Here is a 19,396-nt window from a genome sequence, read left to right on the forward strand (position 1 = left end):
AGCTGTTTTGGGATCTAATTGTTTGGAAGGTTTTTTTTCCATTCAGATTAAACAGACCTCTTTGCAACTAGTACCCTTTTATTATTAGTTCTGCCCTCAGGGGACAAAGAAAATAACTGTCGTCTCTCCTCTACAAGACAGATTTTCAAATATTTGAAGCAGCTATCCAATGTCCTCTTCTTGCACCCCATCAATCCCAGGAGTTGCCCTGGGAACTCAGAGATGCAGGAGGCAAGTACGCAGCACAGTGCATAGAACCCTGGGTCTGGAGTGAGGAAGACCCAAGTTCAAATGCGACCTCAGATGTTTACTAGCTATGTGATTCTAGGCAAGTCACTCAAACTTGTTTGACTCAGATTCCTCATCTGTAAAATTAGCTGAAGAAGGACCAATCCCATACCTTTACCAAGAAAACCCCAAATGGGGTCATGAAGAGTCAGACGTGACCCAAAATAATTGAACAATAAATAATGATTCAAAATTGCAAAGAACTTCTGGCAGGTCTTCCCAAGCTGGGAAAATTTTTACTACCAGATTAGGAGATAATGGATTGTGTCTGAAGGAGCAACCTCACCCAGTTCAAAGAAGCTCTCCAACCAGAATACTGATCATGACATGAAAGGGTAATCTTTTTGACCATTTTGATGTTTCAGTTGCTTTTCAGGCATGTCTACTCTTTTTGACCCCATTTTGGAATTTTCTTAGAGACACTAGAATGGTTTGCTATTTCTTTTCCAACCCATTTTACAGATGAGGAGACTGAGTCACACAGGGTATCGCAAAATGCCCAGGGTCACACAGCTAGCAAGTGTCTGAGGCCAGATTTGAACTTGGGAAGATAAGCCTTCCTGATTCCAGGCCTGCCACTCTATGCATCATGGTACTACCCAGATGCCTTTTTTGATCACAGGAACTCACAAAAACCATGCAAGAGCAGTCATGATTTCTTTTGATCAAAGAAATGCTCACACTAATGTGTACACCAGTGAAATCGAGGAGGTGGGAGAACATCATGGCACAGTGGATTCAATACTGGATTTGGAGACCTGAAGGAAAGCCCACATCCTAATCCTACTAGCTAAATGATCCTGAGTATATCACTTAAGAACTCTGTGCCTCTGTTTTCCCATCTGTAAAATGGAATAACAATAGCATGTAGCTTTTAGTGCTGTTTGTTGAGAAGATACATGAGAGGTGGGGCAACTAGGTGGTATAGTGGATAGAGCACCAGCCCTGAAGTCAGGAAGACCTGAGTTCATGTCTGGCTTCAGCCATTTAAGACATCCTAGCGGTGTGACTCTGGGAAAATCATTTAACCCCAGTTGCCTCAGGGTGAAAAAAAAAAAAAGAAGATACATGAGAGGCATTTTGCAAAGCTTAAAATGCTATATAAGTAGGAGCTATTATTTTCATAATAGAATAAAACATAATGCTTGGTTTGGTCTTTTTTTTTTTTTTTCATTCAAATCAGTGGTCATCAATAGCACAAAAATCACCTTAGTGGATGAGTAGAATTTACAAGGAAAAAGAATAGACTGGCCTCAACAAAATAAAGAAAGATAATGTTCTCAACCCAGTTATTGTTTAATTAATGAATACATCATTATTCATCTATAAACCATTATTACTATAAATGAATAAATTAATGAAAAGATGAAAAAAAAACTTCCTAAACACTATTGGAAAACACTCTTTGTCCACTCCTCCAGGTTTTCAATACTCTTGAGGCTAGTGTCAAATACATATTTCAGGGTTGAAGTAATCAACCTAAAACTCAAGTTCAAATAGAAACAGATCCCTTCAGGTTACATACTTAGAAAAACCGCAAAATAGCATTATCCTACATTGTGTTTATTGTTCTTTATTCCTATTAAACATTTCCTGGGAGCAGCAAGATGGTACAGTGGATAGAACACTGGCCCTGAAGTCAGGAGGATCTGATCTCAGACATTTAATAAATACTTCCTAGCTGTGTGACTCTAGATAAGTCGCTTAACCCCAATCGTGACACACACACACACACACACACACACACACACACACACACACACACGTTGCCCCAATTACATTTTAATCTGGTTTGGCAGAACTTTTGCAGGGCCACTTGCAGTGAGTTTGACACCTCTGACCTAAAATATGTCCATAAAACGCTACACAATTACACAAATTCTCAAACATTCGAGTGAAGACAAGATAATGGATCTAGCTAACTGGCTGGCTATCATCCCAGCTTTTCTTTGCTCTTCAGTTTATTAAACTGATCAAAGGAATTCATCACATTCATCCCAAAAGCATTTTGTTACTTGTGAAAAGTCACTGAACCACTTAATTCTACTTCAGGAGATAAAAATATGAAAAGGGAATTGCACTTCAAGTAATGGATGTCCTAAGATGAAAAATGAAGATCAAAAAAATATATTAAAAAATCAGTAAAGAACAACGTCCTGAATTTGTGGTGAACAAGCCTGAAAAACCTCTCCTACTTCTCTCTCTCATCAAACTAAGACCTTACAGGTGATTTAAATCAGATAGATCCAAAGAAAATGTATGACTTGTCACATCAAAACTTTAATTGCGTTTTCTTTATCTCTTCAGATCCACAGCCTTAACTCTATAACTTCTATTGATGCAATAAAAACTTTACTTTATACAGTAAAGCTAATTAAAAATAAGCTGAACCCTAAAATTTATAGTGAAGACGTCTTACACAACACCCAATTTTAAAAGATTCCTGCCACTTATAGAATCTGAGAGTTGGAAAGGATCTCAGGAGCCACCTCATCCAACTCATCCACCAAAAGCATCTTCCTTATGCTATAATAATAAGTAGTCAGTCATCCAGCATGAACACCTTAATTATTAAGTGAAGGAACTCTCTTGCTTTTCTATTTATTGTCTTAGCCCTTAGCATAGTGCTTTGTACAACATAAATGCTTTTTTCATTCATAATTAATAAAATTATTGTTTTAATAGATTTACCCACACAAACACCAACAGCTTGGATGGGTAGATATGTAAGCAGAAGCTGCAACTTAGATCACTGAAAGACACAACCACATCAATTAAATCAAAGGTCCACTCAAGTATTTCAGCTGTTTTAATGTGATTCTTTCTAATCGGAATCTTCCTGGAGTCTCTTCAGCTTTCCCCTCCTCATATGTTTTACTCACCATTAATCTCCTGAAGTAACGATTCTAATCTCTTTTCACATAAATAGCTATCATTCAATTTTTTTAAAAACCTTAAAAGACTTCACAATGCCTACTAAACAAGTCCAGATTCCCCAACCCACAATTCATTAAGGCTCTCCACAATTTTGGTCCCTACCTGCCTATGTTTCCAGTTTTATTTCCTACTACTTTCCTTTACATTTCTCTGTAATCTTAACTAACCCAACCATGAACCATGCATTTGTTTGCTTTTGATTGTATCCCCTTCTCCCTAAAATATCCTCTCCTTCTTTCATCCCCTATAATCTCCTACTTAAAATATTATCTATCCTTCAAAGGCGCAGCTCAAATATATAACCTTTTCTGAGACTCTTCATGGATTTCTCCCACCAGAATTTTGTTGTTCTTCCTGTGACTTCTGAGAGAAGTACATTTATACTTCTCTTATATACTTCTCAAATTCCACTCTGTAGTATATTTACTTGACTATAAACTTTATCATCCCTGTAGCTGTTGTTTGATCATTTTTTTTCATTTATGCCTGATGTTTCATGACCTCATCTAGGATTTTCTTGTAAAAGATATTGGAGTGGTTTGCCATTTCCATATTCCAATTTATTTTACACATGAGGAAACTGAGGCAAACAGGGTCACATAACTAATAAGTGTCTGAGGTCAGAGTTGAACTCAGGGGGATGAATCTTCCTGACTCCAGGTCCAGCATCCTATCCACTGTGCCATCTTCATGTCCTAAACAGATGTATGATTCTTCATGATCCCATGTGGGATTTTCTTGGCAAAGATACTGGATGGGTTTATCACCTCTAAACTTCAAGAAAAAAATTTGTATCTCTCTCCTTTTTTCAGTAGGAGGCAGAATGGAAAATTAGATACAACATTGGATTTGAGTGAGGAAGCCTTGGATTTGAAGCTTGCTTCTGTACTTGCAGGGTAAGGTATTTAACCTTACTCAGTTTCCTCACCTGGAAAGCGAAGGTAATAATAGTACCAACCTTACAAAGTTTTGTGAGAATAAAATAAAATATGTAAATCCCTTCGCAAATCTTAAAGTGCTACATAAATGTTAAGCTATTAATTACTTAGCACAATAACCTTTAAACAGACTGGATGCTCAATAACTGTTCATTAATTTTTTAACCAGTTATTAAAAACTAGAATTAAATGGTATAAAGGGACTTGGACATCTGCTAGTCCAACCTCCCACAGAGCACAAGTTCTTGATACATCTAGAAAAAATAGTGAAATAGGGCAATAATAAAGCTTTGGGGGAGGGGGGGTTCCAGTTAAGAAAAATTAAATTAGTGTTCATATTTAAAAACTTGTCTAAAAAGTTGGCAATAATCTTTAAGATGCAGAAATTAAGTTCAAGAACCATTAATAAATTATAAAGAAAATAATATTTTACCTGTTCATATGCCCAGAATTTAACAGCTGTCTCAGGAGCAATTTTAATGACATTCACACCATTTCCTCTCCAAAGGGACCGGATGCCTCCTTCTTTTACCATCTGCTTAAATCCACCGAGTAGGCTCATTTTGTTTGACTTTGAACCATAAACCTAAAATTAAAAGGAAAAAATTTTCATTTAAAGTATGCATGCCAATTACTTTTTTGAAGTACTTAGATATGAAACCCTCTATTTTCTCTGTGGTTTATAAACTCAAGACAGTAATGGGAGGTCCAGAGATGAGGGATTATAGGGATCAAAGAATTTAAGAAAGATGGAAAAGGCAATGACTGAGAGATTACATAATTTAAATCTATAAAACAATTTAAAGAACAGACTTGTCCACTAATCCTTGAAATATCAGAGCAAAGGAACAACCTTCAAATTTTGAGCCACTTAAATTTAGGAAAATAAAAGATACATGTGTGATATACTGATACTACTTGACATATGCCCAAATACTGAGCCAAAATCTACTTTTCCATAACTTCCACCCAGACTATAGCCCTTAAAATATCTGAGGACAGCTAACCCTGTTTCCCCTAAGCTCTATTCATCACCTTCCTGATGTCATAGTCCTCTTTGAGAACAAAGAACAAACAACAACAACAAAATAAGCAGTGTCGGCCATTCTGTCACTCTGAAATAAAGCAAAGAAATATGTGATTTACCAGGTATTAGACTAAGTTACTTTCTGTGAATAAATCAAAACTTTTTTTTTTATTGCTTCTAGATTACAAACTTGTTAAGGGCAAGAAGAATCTCCTACAAGAACATATGAATTTTCACAAATAGGTCAAATGAACTTGAGTATTAAGTTATGCTGCTAACAATTTTTGAAATTATTCTCTCAAAAAAAAATGAATTTAGAATGAAACACTTCTGCCTATCCTCATGACACACTCACCTGCATCATGACCTTCATTCGATCTAAAGGTGCTGTACTTGTTCGTGAGACAGCCCCAGCGATCCCCCCTGCCAAAAGCTGTCTCCACCATTGACCAGTTTTCTTTTCTTCTTCTGTGAAATCGTCTGGAATAGATAAGCTATCTCCTATGTCGATCCCCTATTTAAAATGGATAGAAAGGTTCTATTGTAATAAAATTTTAAATACATCATTTGAGATCAAGTTTTTTTTTTTATGTAAGAACCAAGCATTATTTCACCTATTTCATCTATACGATTAAAATCAATTTCTTTTTCTAGATAATGAAGAAAAGACCACAAACTTAAAAAAAAAGTTTCACTTGAAATCATTAAAAGCAACAATTATAAATGCTGTTAAGCAAAAGGCTATTGGAATTTCAAAAGCACGTGAATGCTACTGTTTTTAAATAAGTTGTTCTCTATGACCATTCTTAATATAAAGATAGACCAAAAATATAATACTATGTTAAGAAAGATGCTGGATACAACTGTACTGTATCAATCTTAATAGATTAAATTGAAGCAATTTTGATAATGCAAGAATTATACAAAACATCTGACAAGGGTCACCAGCTTCCACTGGAAGACTACAAATAAGAAAAAACCAACAATTCCCAAGTAGGCCAATATAGTAAAAAATTATAGTAGAAGGTAAATCTTTAATTTCGCTTTCTGGTAAAGTGGTCATGTGGGAGTTTTCTGAGACAATCAATTTTAAGTGATTTACCCAGGGTCACACAGCTAGTAAATGTCTAGGTGGAATTTGAACTAAGGTCCTTCTGATTCCTGACCCTTTGCTCTATATAGTGCATCTTCACCCCTATATGTACCTCAGGCACATTCCTTCAGCTTAACTAAATCATAGATGGGCTGCAATCTTTATTAATGAAGGAAGTTTCCATGATGAGAACAGCCTGTATAAATGAATTCACAGAACATTCTGATAACTCTTACTTAGGTAATAATATGAGAGTTTCCATACATATGCATAAATTAAAAATTCATGTTTGTAACTCAGCCTTCTAGGTACTTGAATACTACTTAAATATATGAATAAATTTATTATTTCACTAATGTGGGTATTTCTCTACTGAATGCAGAAAACAATTCTTCTTGGGATATGGTCTTCCTGAGCGGCTGGGGCTGAAAAATCCATCAGTTTTTTTAGTCAATTTAATGATGAACCTCACAAAACTTAGCTAGGTAGTCCTTGGATGACAATTAGAGGAGTCATGAAGTCTTTTGAGATTCCATTAGTTTATATACTCCACTAACAAAGCCTGGCATCATCTCTGCCCAATAGGACAGCAAAGAAGCGACTCTACTGAAGAAATATTCAGAGTAATTCATAATAACAACTAAAATTTCTGTAGGGATTGGTGATTTACCAAAAGTTTTCTTTCCAAATCTTAAGGTTTACAACGTAGTCAGAAATTTTGGGTCTGAATCCCAGATCTCAAAACCATTCAACAATTGTATGATCTTAGATAAATCACTTAAAATCTCTGGGCCTCCATTTTCTCATCTATAAAATGGGGATACTAATACTTGCACTATCTATAAAGTGCACTATCACAGAATTATTATAAACATAGGCCACATTTAAATAATATTTTATAGTTTATGCTTTTCTCCCAGCAAGTCATAAGGATAATAATAATCCTATGTATGTATATATTTGTGCATGTATGTGTCTGTGCATCATTTGACCCTCAAAACAACCCCAAAGTAGGCAATACAGGTCTGGTTCATTATTTTATAGAGATGAGAGGAATTGTAATGAATACAGAACTAGCCTCAGAAGCCCTGGGTTCAAATCCTTCCTCTGCCACATAATGACTATGTGGTCTTAAGTTAATTTCTAAGATTCTCAGTTGTAAAACAATTGCAGTTTTACTTTTTGTCATTTTTCACTTGTGTCTGATTCCATATTATGTTCACCATGTTCTCTAAGACTCCATGACCAATGTAAGGATCATACCCACTTTGCCTGGATAAATGCTCAGAAGTTGCAAAGAGGTGCCAATTGTTAGAGTAGTCTTATCTGTAGCCTGAAGATAATAACTGAGCTTTAGGGAGGTGTGGTGAGATCCTTGTTCTACAGGATGTTCAAGAGATCAGGCAAGATAAAAAGCAGGGTTTCCTAAAACTTTCTGTTGTTTTCAGTTGTCTCCAATTATTTGTGACTCCATTTGGGGTTTTCTTAATAAAAATACTGTAATAGTTTGCCATTTCCTTCTCCAGTTCACTGACATCTGTTAACAATTATAGAAAACAGACTCATTTGAACTCTTGCCAATCTCCCTTTTGTTTCAAACTGTGAGTCAAACTTCAGGACTATAGAAGTCTTCAAGACATTGGTAGGTGGCCATCCATGTGAATGTCAAACTCACAAAGAAACAGGGGCTACTAACTCATCCATAAGAACCTTGCTTGTGGATGACATACTGATATTATGTATGTTCCATTGTATTTATATTTATTTTGTTTATTATTTCCCAATTATATTTTAATCTGGTTCTGGCCGTACTCAGGTAGTTACATTGTTTGATACTCCTCTTATAGAGGCTATTTCTTTGCAGATATAGGTTGGACTAAGTGGCCACTCAAGTACATTGAAACTCTGAAATTCTCTTATTCTAGACTATCTTTAGATCACTTAGTCATGTACCAAATTTGATCAAAAGTGGTCAATTCGTTTTAAAAATTTACTATAAAAAGACAGCTCAATGTGAAATGCCAAGTGGATGAACTGAAAAAACAAGTTTAAAATTAATAAATTATTCTGCCAAGTGGTTTTTTACCAGTTCAAATAAAACAATGTGCTCAAGGCCTCAAGCAAAATTTCAGAAAATATCAACTACCCTGTATTAAATACAAAACCAAAAAACCTCTATATCTTCTATGATAAATATATACTATATACTTCTGTACGTGCGTAACACTGTACCTATGGATGTATCATTCTGTATTTCTTAGGGCAGTCCAGAATACAAAGGATAAGCTTTAATAAAATGAATATTTGAATCTCCTGTCCCACCTGGCTGTCCAAAAGAGCAAAGTCATAAGCAGAGCCTGTTAGCTGAGAAACAAATAGTTCACCAAAGTAAAAGAGGTCAACTTCTAGGTGTGGAGTAAGAAGCAGGAAATGAAAAAGAAAATGATTCATTAGTATGTGGAACCATAGGTTAAAAAAAAAAAGATTGATTCATTCTTTCAAGTGAGTGGGTAAGACCTGTCCATCAAGTACAGCAGAATCCAGTTTGGAGGTCTTACAAATATCAGAGAATGATATAGGTAAAATCTGTTTCCAGATGCTAAATAGTAAATTAATAACTAAAGGTAGCAGGATCAAAGGGCAGAGTTTAGAGTCTCCAGATTTAGGATACCATGCTTTACATATCTTGTCTGATCTCATACACTTCCTGAAGAGCAAAGAACTCCCCACACCTCCAATAGCCCAGCAAACCACAGTTGCCAACTGCTGGCTGCAGATGAGATTACTCTTCAGCAATTGGACACCTCTTGCAACTTCTGAGGGTTCATGCAACCAAACTGGGTATTGTATTTACATTGGTCATGCAGCCTTAGAAATTTCTGAGAACACAGTGCACAAATTACAGAATCATAAAATTACAAGGGACCATAGAAGTTCACAGAATCATTCAATTTTAATTACCCAAATCCCTTAGGTAATATAAGAAGGCTCTCTACAATATTCCTGACAAATGATACTCCAACTTCAGCCTGCAGTTTCACAGCTGTATATAGGACCAAGTCATTAAAAAAACACAGTAAGAGGCAAGTGTTACTTACAGAATGTTTCCAGAAGCGAATTATTTCCTCAATGTTTTCAGCAGGATTAAATAAAAAGTAGTCTCTCCATTCATTCCAGTCTACTGACATTGTCCCATCAGCATCAATGCTGAAAATAAAAAAGAATGGAGACCAATATAAGCCAAGAGTCACAAATCAAATTTGTATAATTGATCAATCCAGAATAATGATATGGTTCACCCTTATGTATTTTCAACAGCCACTTCCATGAATCTTTGCCCTCAGTCTGTTGCAGTCTTCTAACACTTCTGGATATTTTCATTCTCCTACTATAGGTATTGTGTTGATCTCACCAAATTCACAATGATTACATACACTTTACCCTTTTTAATAATGGATATGAAAAGGACTTTTGATATGAACAGAATTCAGTATCAACTTCAAAAAGAATCACTATGAATCACAGAAAAGGCAACTTGAATCAGCTTGAGAGCCAGTTGTTAAATTTTCAGCGTGAGCATTTACATCACACAAATCAGTAAGTCCTCCAAATCAGTGCTTGATATATCACTTTATTGATTGCCTAGACTTAAGAAAATGATGGAAGAAAAGTTAACATTGCAGATTAAATGTAAAAGTATATTTTAAGTATGTTTTGTTTCCAAAGAAGTCAGTTGTTAAACATTACCAGTACACCCCTAATTAGATGAATCCTTTGAAATCATCAAGATTCATAACTCTTTATGCCCCATGATACCTTTGGCAGTCTGCTTTGAAATCTATTCACCTCTTCTCAGAGTAATGTTCTTCAATGCATAAAATAAAATCATCAGGATTACCAAGGAAATAGATCATACTGAAAATCAGTTATAAAAATTTTTTTAAACAAGTTCATGGACCCCAGGGTAAGAACTCCTGATATAGTATAATCCTCTCATTTCACAGTAATGGTAACTGAGACTTAAAGAGGTTAAATAACTTTTCCAGAGTCATAAAGAAAAATGAGCACAGTAAAGATTTGAATCTATATCCCAAGATTATAAATCCAAATACAATCAGACCATTTCTCCAATTCCTGGATATGACAAATGAAAAGTAAGCAGACGAATGACAGTACCTTTGAAAAAGAGATTTTCAATTTCCTAATATCAAAATCTACCATACTAGTAAAATAGCTGTTTGAGATATTAATGTTACAAAACTCCTTCACTGATAGTCACAGCGATCTTCAATGCCATACTCAGGTCCTTATTAACTAGCCCTTTAGTGGAGTCTTATACTAAGATTGGGCACATAATGAGAAAACCACATTCTGGTCCCAGCAGAGCTGTTTACTAAAAGCATCAATAATTTCTGTTTGCCATATCTGGGTGGGGAGCAGTTAATCAACCATGAATTTGGGAGAACAACCAAGTCTCTGATTTCACTCTAAGATATAGCTTTCTGACTGAACTCCACTAAAAGAGTTTTCTAATTAGTGATCAGGGCATAGAACTGACCTTGGCTATGCAATCACAGCATAAAGCATGGCAGGACCAACAAGGAAAGGTCATGTATATGGATCTAATGACACTGTCTATTGGCCAAGGAGTAATCCATGCACAGAGAGGCTCATCATTAGAAGACTGGTTAGAGGAAGGGCTCAATTTAAGAAGAATTTTTTCCTTAATATTTTGATAGCTGTACTTCAACATAATTGATTTCCTTTGTAATCTCAAGTATTTTACTTCATGTATTTGAAAATAGTAGAAGGTGCCATAGGCTTCACTAGACCAGCAAAAGGATCTATGACCAAAAAAAAAAAAAAAAAAGAAAGAAAATTGATGGGCTCAAGGCAGATCTTTTCTCTGGGGATTCTTTGTTTTGTTTTTATAATGATGGTGAAAAATCTTACTTCTCATGCCTTCAAATAGGAGCTTCATTTTTCCATTTATTCTTGGTGCAAAGGGGTTATAGCTATTACTTTACTAATAGAGTTATAATAGCTTTAATTTAGGGGGCATGGTGAAGTGAATGAAAATAGGAACAATTGGATTCAGGTCTCAATTCAGACTATATGCTCCTGGGTATGTCATTTAATTTCTCAGAGCTCCACACAGCTAAGAGCTATATCATCAAGGGGGACTCCTCATCTAAGAGCTCCCTAAACTATTGAAACCACAGATCTGGTCCTTCTAGCTATACTTTAATAGCTTAGTTAATTGTTTCAACACAACAATTCATCTTCCTAAAGAATGCACATGTAGACAGTAATCTATATTGGCAGAGGAAGTACCCATACCCATACCACAAACATTTGGAAGTACCACAGTATCATTCACCATAGGATTGCATTGTAAGCAGTCATATTCCTCTTTTAAAGAAGAGAGGGGGATCTAAGCTAAACAGCACCATCTTCTAACCACCTTTGGATTCTGGTCCTACACTCCTATAAAAGATATAAAGGACAGAGAATTTCTTTTCAATCAATCTTCAATCAATATTTTAAACACTTCTTTTAGGAACCATGAGTCAATTGACCAAAGACAATTATTGACCACTGTCTGTAAGCTGGTGCCTGATAACATAACCACCATTCATATCATGTGTAACAAACTTGGAAAGCCAGTAAAATAAAGTTACAAAAAGGAGCAAAAGACATGATACCCACCTTTGAGAAATTGATTACCCAAGAGACAGGAAGACAGAGACAAATTAAAAACACCTGGGAGCAAAAAGTATTGCGATTTAGTATAGTAGAAAGAGTACTAGGACTGAAATTAGAAAACCTGGATTTAAATCTTGTCTCTGATTCTTACTACCTCAGTGACCTTAGAGAATCACGTCTCTACATCAATTTCCTCATTTTTAAAATTATAGAATGGACAAGATGGCCTCTGAGGCTGTTTGCAGCTTTAAATCTTTGCTCCCTGAAAAAAAATACATAAGCCAAAGGAGGAAAAAAAAGAAAAAGAATAGAGATACGGACAAAGGAGCAGTTGGTTCAAGGATTCAAACTCCCCATTTGCAGCTTTTGGCCTCTAGAATATGAGAGTGATGTCGTACAGCCCTCAGGAATGATGCAGTAGAAACTCCAATAGTAGTGGAGATCTCAAAGTCAATCCAAATCCAGAGGGAGAACTATGGAGACTGAATATGGATCAAAGACAAATATTTTCACCTATTTGTTGTTTTTGTTGTTTGCTTGGGGTTCTTTTCCTCTCATGTTTTCCCCCTTTTGATCTAATGTTTTTGGACAGTATGACAAATATGGAAATAGGTTTAGAAGAACTTTACATGTTTAATTTATATCAGATTGCCTGTTGTCTTGGTGGGGGGAGGAGGTCAGAGAGAAGGAGAAAACTTTAGAACGCAAGGTTTTGCAAAGGTGAATGTGAAAAACTATCTTTGCATGTATTTGGAAAAATAAAATACTATTTTAAAAAAGAATGAATGAAAGAAACCACAGACTACCTGGGAATGATATAGTCACATTAGGGATATAACTATTAGGACTGATGTAGCACAGTCTTGGAGAACGTGTGTGAAAGAAATCTTTATTCCACCTTCAAGGATGACTGGTTTGTCATCCAAGAGTCTGAGCTGCTACCTCACACTTGGACTCAAACAATGAGCACTTCTTACTTTCATGAAAGAAGAAAGGGAGTTCTTATTAGCCCTCATCACCAAACTTCCCACCAATCATGTTGACCCCAATTCCATGATGTCATTTGCTTTACTCTGTTCTTTATTTTGTACTCCCTAAATCCCAAAAATTTACTTGTTTGCTCCTTGTTTTTTGCTATCTTCCTCTCTTGGAATTTATCCCACTTTTATTAATATTACACTTTTAATAAAATTTTGCCTCTAGACTTAGAAATTATTTAAATTTCCAAATTATTTTTAGAATACCCAGGACACCAGTCCAGAACCCCAATATATTTTTGAGGACCCACTTGCCCTCTGAACCCCAACAATACATCATAATGAAGAATAAGGGCTAACCTTTGAAGAATCTTCTTTGCTTGTTGTTCAGAAATATCTATGCCTAGGATCTTCAGAGACTGGACAACTTCTAAAGCATCAATTATTCCTTTAAAAAAGAAGTATTCATCAATTGAAATATACTAAAGCAAAAAAATTGTAAAATATTGCAATATTCCAGAAAACTATCACTTCAACAATAGGTCCTACACTGATCCTATATACAAAGAAGAGAGACTAAAATTCCTATGTGAAGTAAGAGAAGTAAGGTCTCCAACTAAACACTGTTAGGAAAAATAAACAGCAATCCCTCTATTCATAGCCATATCCTCCAACAAGTCAACTGATATTCAGTTCAACCCAATAAGTATTTATTAGTAATATTTACTAGTATTTATTACATACATACCTAGTTGGCATTGTGGTAGACACAATATAAGGAATACAAAATAATTATATTGTTCAATATTTTTTCAACGGATATTAGACTGGAATTCCAAGCTTTCCCTTGTATGACTCTAGCCTACCTTTCTACCTTTAGCTTATACTACTCCTGAAGTATTTTTTGATACTCATCATTCCTCAAGTGTATCCCACACTTTCCCTTCTCCACATCTTCATTCACCATACTACCTATACCTACAATGCCATGTTCCTATCACATTCTGTTAATACAATGCACTTCTTCCATATATTCCCAATTCTACAAACTGGTGTTGATTAAATCCTTTAATTTTAATTTAAAGGATTAATTTAATTTAATGGAGTTTCATCCTTTAGTTCTAATTTTGAAGCATGTTAAATTGTTTTTATGTTCTCTGATTCCAACATAATAGCAATGATAATAGCTAATATCTCTAGCATGCTTTAGCAGGGGTCCTCAAACTTTTTAAATAGGGGGCCAGTTCACTGTCCCTCAGATTGTTGGAGGGCCGGACTATAGTAAAAACAAAAACTTTGTTTTATGGGCCTTTAAATAAAGCCCTGGGTGAGGGGGATAAATGTCCTCAGCTGCTGCATCTGGCCCGCGGGGCATAGTTTGAGGATCCCTGCTTTAAGGTTTACAAAGCATCTTACATATATCATCTCATTTAATCCTCAGAACACCCCACTGAGATAAATGTTATTATTATTCCTATTTTGTGTGTGAAATAGATCAAATGACATGACCGGTGTCACACCTAGTAGTGTCTGGGATAGGATTCCAACTCCACTTTCCCTGATTTCTAGTTTCTAGATGCCTTACAAAATAGATGGTACTATTTTGTAAGAATATTTATGTGTATATATATGTCGTATTTCCCTCTACCAGAATTTAAGTCCTTAAGGTTAACATGCTTCATCTTTGTTTCTTTCCCTGACCCTAGATAGTACCTTGCAAATTGTTGCAAACAAACAAACAAAATTGTTGATCATTTTTTGACTTAAATTTAGTCCAGAGAAAGAATGGATAAATACATGTACAGAATAATTTTACATATATATATATGTATATATATATATATAAAGCATAATATACATGTGCTTTTTATATGTACATATTTTATACACCCACGTGCACGCAGATTATATATAAGTATATATATATATTTGTGTCTAATGGTGGCTATGAGTACAGGGGTGGGGGAGGGAAGAAAAAAGGAATAAAAACAAATTTACATAATAGCTTTGTTATATATTCAAAAGTTATAGAAAAATTTGTTGTATTCCATAAATTAAAATTTTAAAAAAGTTGTAATTGTCCTATACTAGGTTAGTGGGAGTCAGGAAAACCTGAATTCAAATCTGACCCCAGACAATTACTATATGTGTGATCCTGGACAAGTCACTTAATCTCTATTTGCCTTAATTCCCTGAAGAAAGAATGGCAAACCACTTCAGTATCTCTGCCAAGAAACCCCACGGACAGCATGGTCCATGAAGTCACAAAGAGTCAGACACTACCAAATGACCAAACAACAACAAATTTAATGAGGCAAGTACCAGACCTGCAATGTAGCATAATGAGGTAGAATGCAGAAAAACCTGAGTTCTAATCCTCCCTCAGGTACTTAGTAGATGTGTGATTCTGGGCAAGTCACTTAAATTTTCAGCCTCAGGTGGATGGCTAAATCAAAATTATACTTCTAAGAAATACTCCCCACAAAGCAATAGCTACACTAATCCAAGCAACAGAATTAAACATACACTGCTGTATGTAACTTGATAAATAGGAACCAGGTGGATCACAGATCCATATTAGGAACATCAGAAGTCAACTGTCTAATCTCTTCACTTTACAGATGCGAAAACTTGGGTCCAAAGACATTAAATGATCCTCTGATATTGATAGAGTTTGATGCAGAACTGGAACCCAGATAATCTACCTTCACAACCTGTGCATCCCTGTCACTGCTCCACACTTTCTCGTAATCTTTAAGGGGTAGGAGGAAACTAAAGAGACATTGTCTAAGAGACATTTATCTAATATATCTTTCATTCATATACCATATAGTAAGTGGAAAAATGAAGCACACCATCATTATTTTTGTCCAGACTCTTAAATGCCAACTTCATCTTTTTCTCATGATCTTTAAGATACTTCATAAATTCTTCAAAGTCCAGTCGCCCATCACGGTTAACATCACCAATATTGAAAATTTTCTGCAAGCAAAAAAAGAGAGAGAGAGAGAGAATTTTAGAGCATGGGAATGTTGTTTTTAATGTTGAATGATGTCTAACATTTTTTAATAACCTTAAGCTCATGGTAAAAATCCTAAGTAAAAGCTTAATTTTCCATATTACAGCTTCACTAGTCAAGCAATCCCCATCACACATACTGTTTCTAATCTTGGAACAGTAGAACACTAACCATCACTCCATTGTTAAAGATTTTGAATCCTGAAATTCAAATAGTCCAATTTCACCATTTTAGGTCAAAACAGTCAAGCAGAATTTTCCACAATACTGAAAAAAAAAACCTAACTGGGGTGAAAGGAATGTCAATGGTCTTTGAGAATGTAGGACAGAAAAGCACTCTCAAGAAAAGCTCGGGGACCTTAAAGACAAGAGCTAGAGAAAGACAATGTTTATCTGTGAGTACCTTCTGGATCCCACTGCAGAAGTGGGGACATTTGTAGTGAGCTAAAATTAGACTCATATCTATCACAAAGAGTGGCTACTAGGAAAATGCTCACTATGTAAACAGGAGTTATTAACACTATTGCTTGTTATTGCTTGGAGAGAGAAGAAATCACTAACTTCAATTGCACAGGGAACTCCCTGAGTTCCTGGGGCTCAACAAGATTAATGACCTTGCCTACCATCAGATACCTTGTAGGTGTCAGAGGTGAGGAAGTCAGACTGGGTCTCCTGCCAAATGTGGCCCTCTGCCAGAGTGGCACTAAACCAAGCAGTCTCCCATTATTGATGCCAGTGAAAGTTTAATTGCATCTCAGTTGGATTGTGAAAAGCTCAGGGAAGACAAAGACAAAAGCAGTCCCTGACCCCAAGGAAGTTTCATTCTGCAGGTTCCTCTACAGGTCCATTCTTGCACAAAGTAATATGGGCAAGGTCCTGGGTATAATGGGCCAGAACTCTGGGGAAACATACTTAGGCAATGATTCTTGCAACAAGGTGTTAACTCAGTGGAATTGATAAGACAATGGTTATCTAGTTTAGCATGTGAGTACTCTAGTTCAGTATGATTGAGGTATTAACTCAGTGTTAAAATTAAAATAATGATTCTCTAGTTTACATATACTTAGTATTTATATAGTTCTACAAGATTCACACCAATGATGATGTAATTATAATAGAGTATATAAGCTGGGACAAACTCAGCCAGAGACATTCACTTCATCTCACACCCCCATGGTGGCTGGCCTAACCTCCTGCAATTCCTCCACTCAGACCAAGGCCTGTCTGAAGGGTCTCCAGAAAGCTAGCTGAGCCCCAGATGAAGGAGACAGACTGAAGGAGATAAAGAATTTGGACTTTATCTCTGGCTATTGTTGGGGTGATTACTCTGCTGAAACAAAGATTAACAAAATGAACAAAGATGCACAGATGAGAGCAACTATTAACCAGAAACTGATAGAAACTAGTGAACAAGAACTACTTAAAGAGTTGCTAAGAGCTAAATTAATTGAATGTGCTTGGAAAGATCAATTAAAAGCTCATTGTAAAGATGTGATTAAAGAAAAGGGGTTAGAACAATGTTACTGTTGATGACTTGGTAGCAGAGATAACTCCCAAAAAGGCAGAGCACTTGTACCGGACAGTATGAAGAAGGAACTTTTACAAAGAATAAGAACTTTCCTTGCTCAGCATGCCAGCCTTTAAGATAGGCTAAACATCATCGCCATGTACTTTGATTTCTTTGATCCATTAAAAAAAGATGTGTCATACTGTTTGGAGTGCATTTTCTAAATTAGTCCTTTTTTTGTATGATGAATTTTAAGTTTTGGTAATAACCTGTGTGTTATATTGATTTTTTTCTTAAAGATTATTTTAATAATAAAAACAAAATGTAAATGTTTGAAAATTACATATTTCTACTGTATTATTCTATGTTCTCTATTTTCAACTTTTAACATTGACTATAAATGTGATCATCTTTCTCCAGAATTCTGGCCCATTACACCCAGATCCTCTCCCCAATTCTCATAAAAAGCATCACTGAATTCCAAGAATCCCAGGTGATTCCCACCAATAGCCATGATGACAGAGTATCAAGGAGCTTGCCACCAACACATCAACATCCCAAAATGAAGATAGTTCAATACCTCTGGACTCCCAGAACTACTGAAAAAAATTATAAAAGTGTTGGCCACACTATCTCATGAAACTTCACTTAACTGTATAATATGCTGCATATTTATGAAAACTAGGGGAAAGAGAGATCCAGAAATTTTCTCACAGCTCCATAAAGGGGGGTGGAAAGGACTAGTGAAATGCAGAAGGCATATGTCTTGCTAAAGAGATTCGCCAGGCAAATGAGATATGAAGATATCAGCTGTCAGTTCTTACTTGTAGAATCATAAAATGAAACTGATAAATGTGTACTTGGGTAATTCCAAGTCAGAAAGACTCTCTCCTTTTTATGAAGGGCTCAGCACTCTGTGCTATTCATGCATTTATCACATTGTATTCTGGAGTATGTTTGTTTATGCACAAGTTTTATGAGACTGGAAATTCCCTGAGTTTAGAGATAGTATATTTATATATCTTTAGCTCTTAGAATTGTACCTTGTAATGAATAAAAATTTGATAAACATAAAAGGAAAGCATATCACATTTACAGATGGAACCAGGATAGAGAAAACAGAAATTAGAGGCAGAATGCCAATAGATCTTGACAAGCTACTGTCAGACCAAATCTATTGAACTGAGATTAATAAGGATGAATGTAATCTCTACTACTTCACAAGTATTAGATGAGGGAGATTTGTTATCTGGGGGAAAAAGATCTGAAAAAGGGGAGGTGTTAAAAAAAAATGAAAGCTCAGCTCAAGTCAACAGTATAATAAGGCAGCCAAAAACGCGATTGTGAACTCTGGCTGATTTGGTAAATCAAGGAACTAGGAGTTAAGCATTCTGCTATTTGCCTCATGTCCAGTCTGAGTGTGAAGTACTGTGTTCATTTGGAATGCCTTTAGGAAAACCTCTACAAATAAATTGGAGAATGATCAGAGAAAGACCTGGATCCTAAAAAGTTTGGATTGGTGCCACATTAGAACTGGGGATTCTTTAGCCTGGAGAAAAAAAACTTTAGGAAAGTCACAGGATGGATGTCTTCAAGTAGTTGAAGATTTATCCAGGGGAAGATTCCATTTGGTCCTAGAGGGCAAAACCCACAGAAATGAGTGAAAGCCACAGAGCGGGCAAGTTTAGATTTACTAGAAGGAAAGCATCCTGTCAATTAAAGCTAACCAAAATGAAATGTTTCTGGAAGAATGGGTTCCTTATCATTGGAGGTCTTCAAGTAAAGACTAGATGACTATCTGTCAAGTATGACAGAAAACAATCTTTTTTCAGGTACATAGTTAAATGGCCTAATAAACTTCCTTTCAACTCTGAAATGCTAGGATTCTGAAATGGTTTTGAATTG

The 19,396-nt window shown here is 35.7% G+C and overlaps 1 protein-coding gene and 1 pseudogene across 1 annotated transcript in view; one reads left to right on the forward strand and one right to left on the reverse strand.

Moving 5' to 3' along the window:
• LOC100919695 (calcium-binding mitochondrial carrier protein SCaMC-1) overlaps positions 1–19,396 on the reverse strand; it is a 40,847-nt gene that overhangs the window by 8,366 nt on the left and 13,085 nt on the right. Inside the window, exons 2-6 of the mRNA XM_003769712.4 lie at positions 15,822–15,948; positions 13,327–13,414; positions 9,382–9,490; positions 5,546–5,704; positions 4,597–4,749 (exon numbers count right to left, since the gene is read on the reverse strand). Coding sequence (XP_003769760.1) covers positions 4,597–4,749; positions 5,546–5,704; positions 9,382–9,490; positions 13,327–13,414; positions 15,822–15,948 — 636 coding nt within the window. The remainder of the gene's footprint in view (positions 1–4,596; positions 4,750–5,545; positions 5,705–9,381; positions 9,491–13,326; positions 13,415–15,821; positions 15,949–19,396) is intronic.
• Positions 17,282–18,986, forward strand: LOC116423401 (annotated as a pseudogene).

This window comes from Sarcophilus harrisii, chromosome 4 (genome assembly GCF_902635505.1).
Source record: "Sarcophilus harrisii chromosome 4, mSarHar1.11, whole genome shotgun sequence".
NCBI classification, from domain to species: Eukaryota; Metazoa; Chordata; class Mammalia; order Dasyuromorphia; family Dasyuridae; genus Sarcophilus; species Sarcophilus harrisii.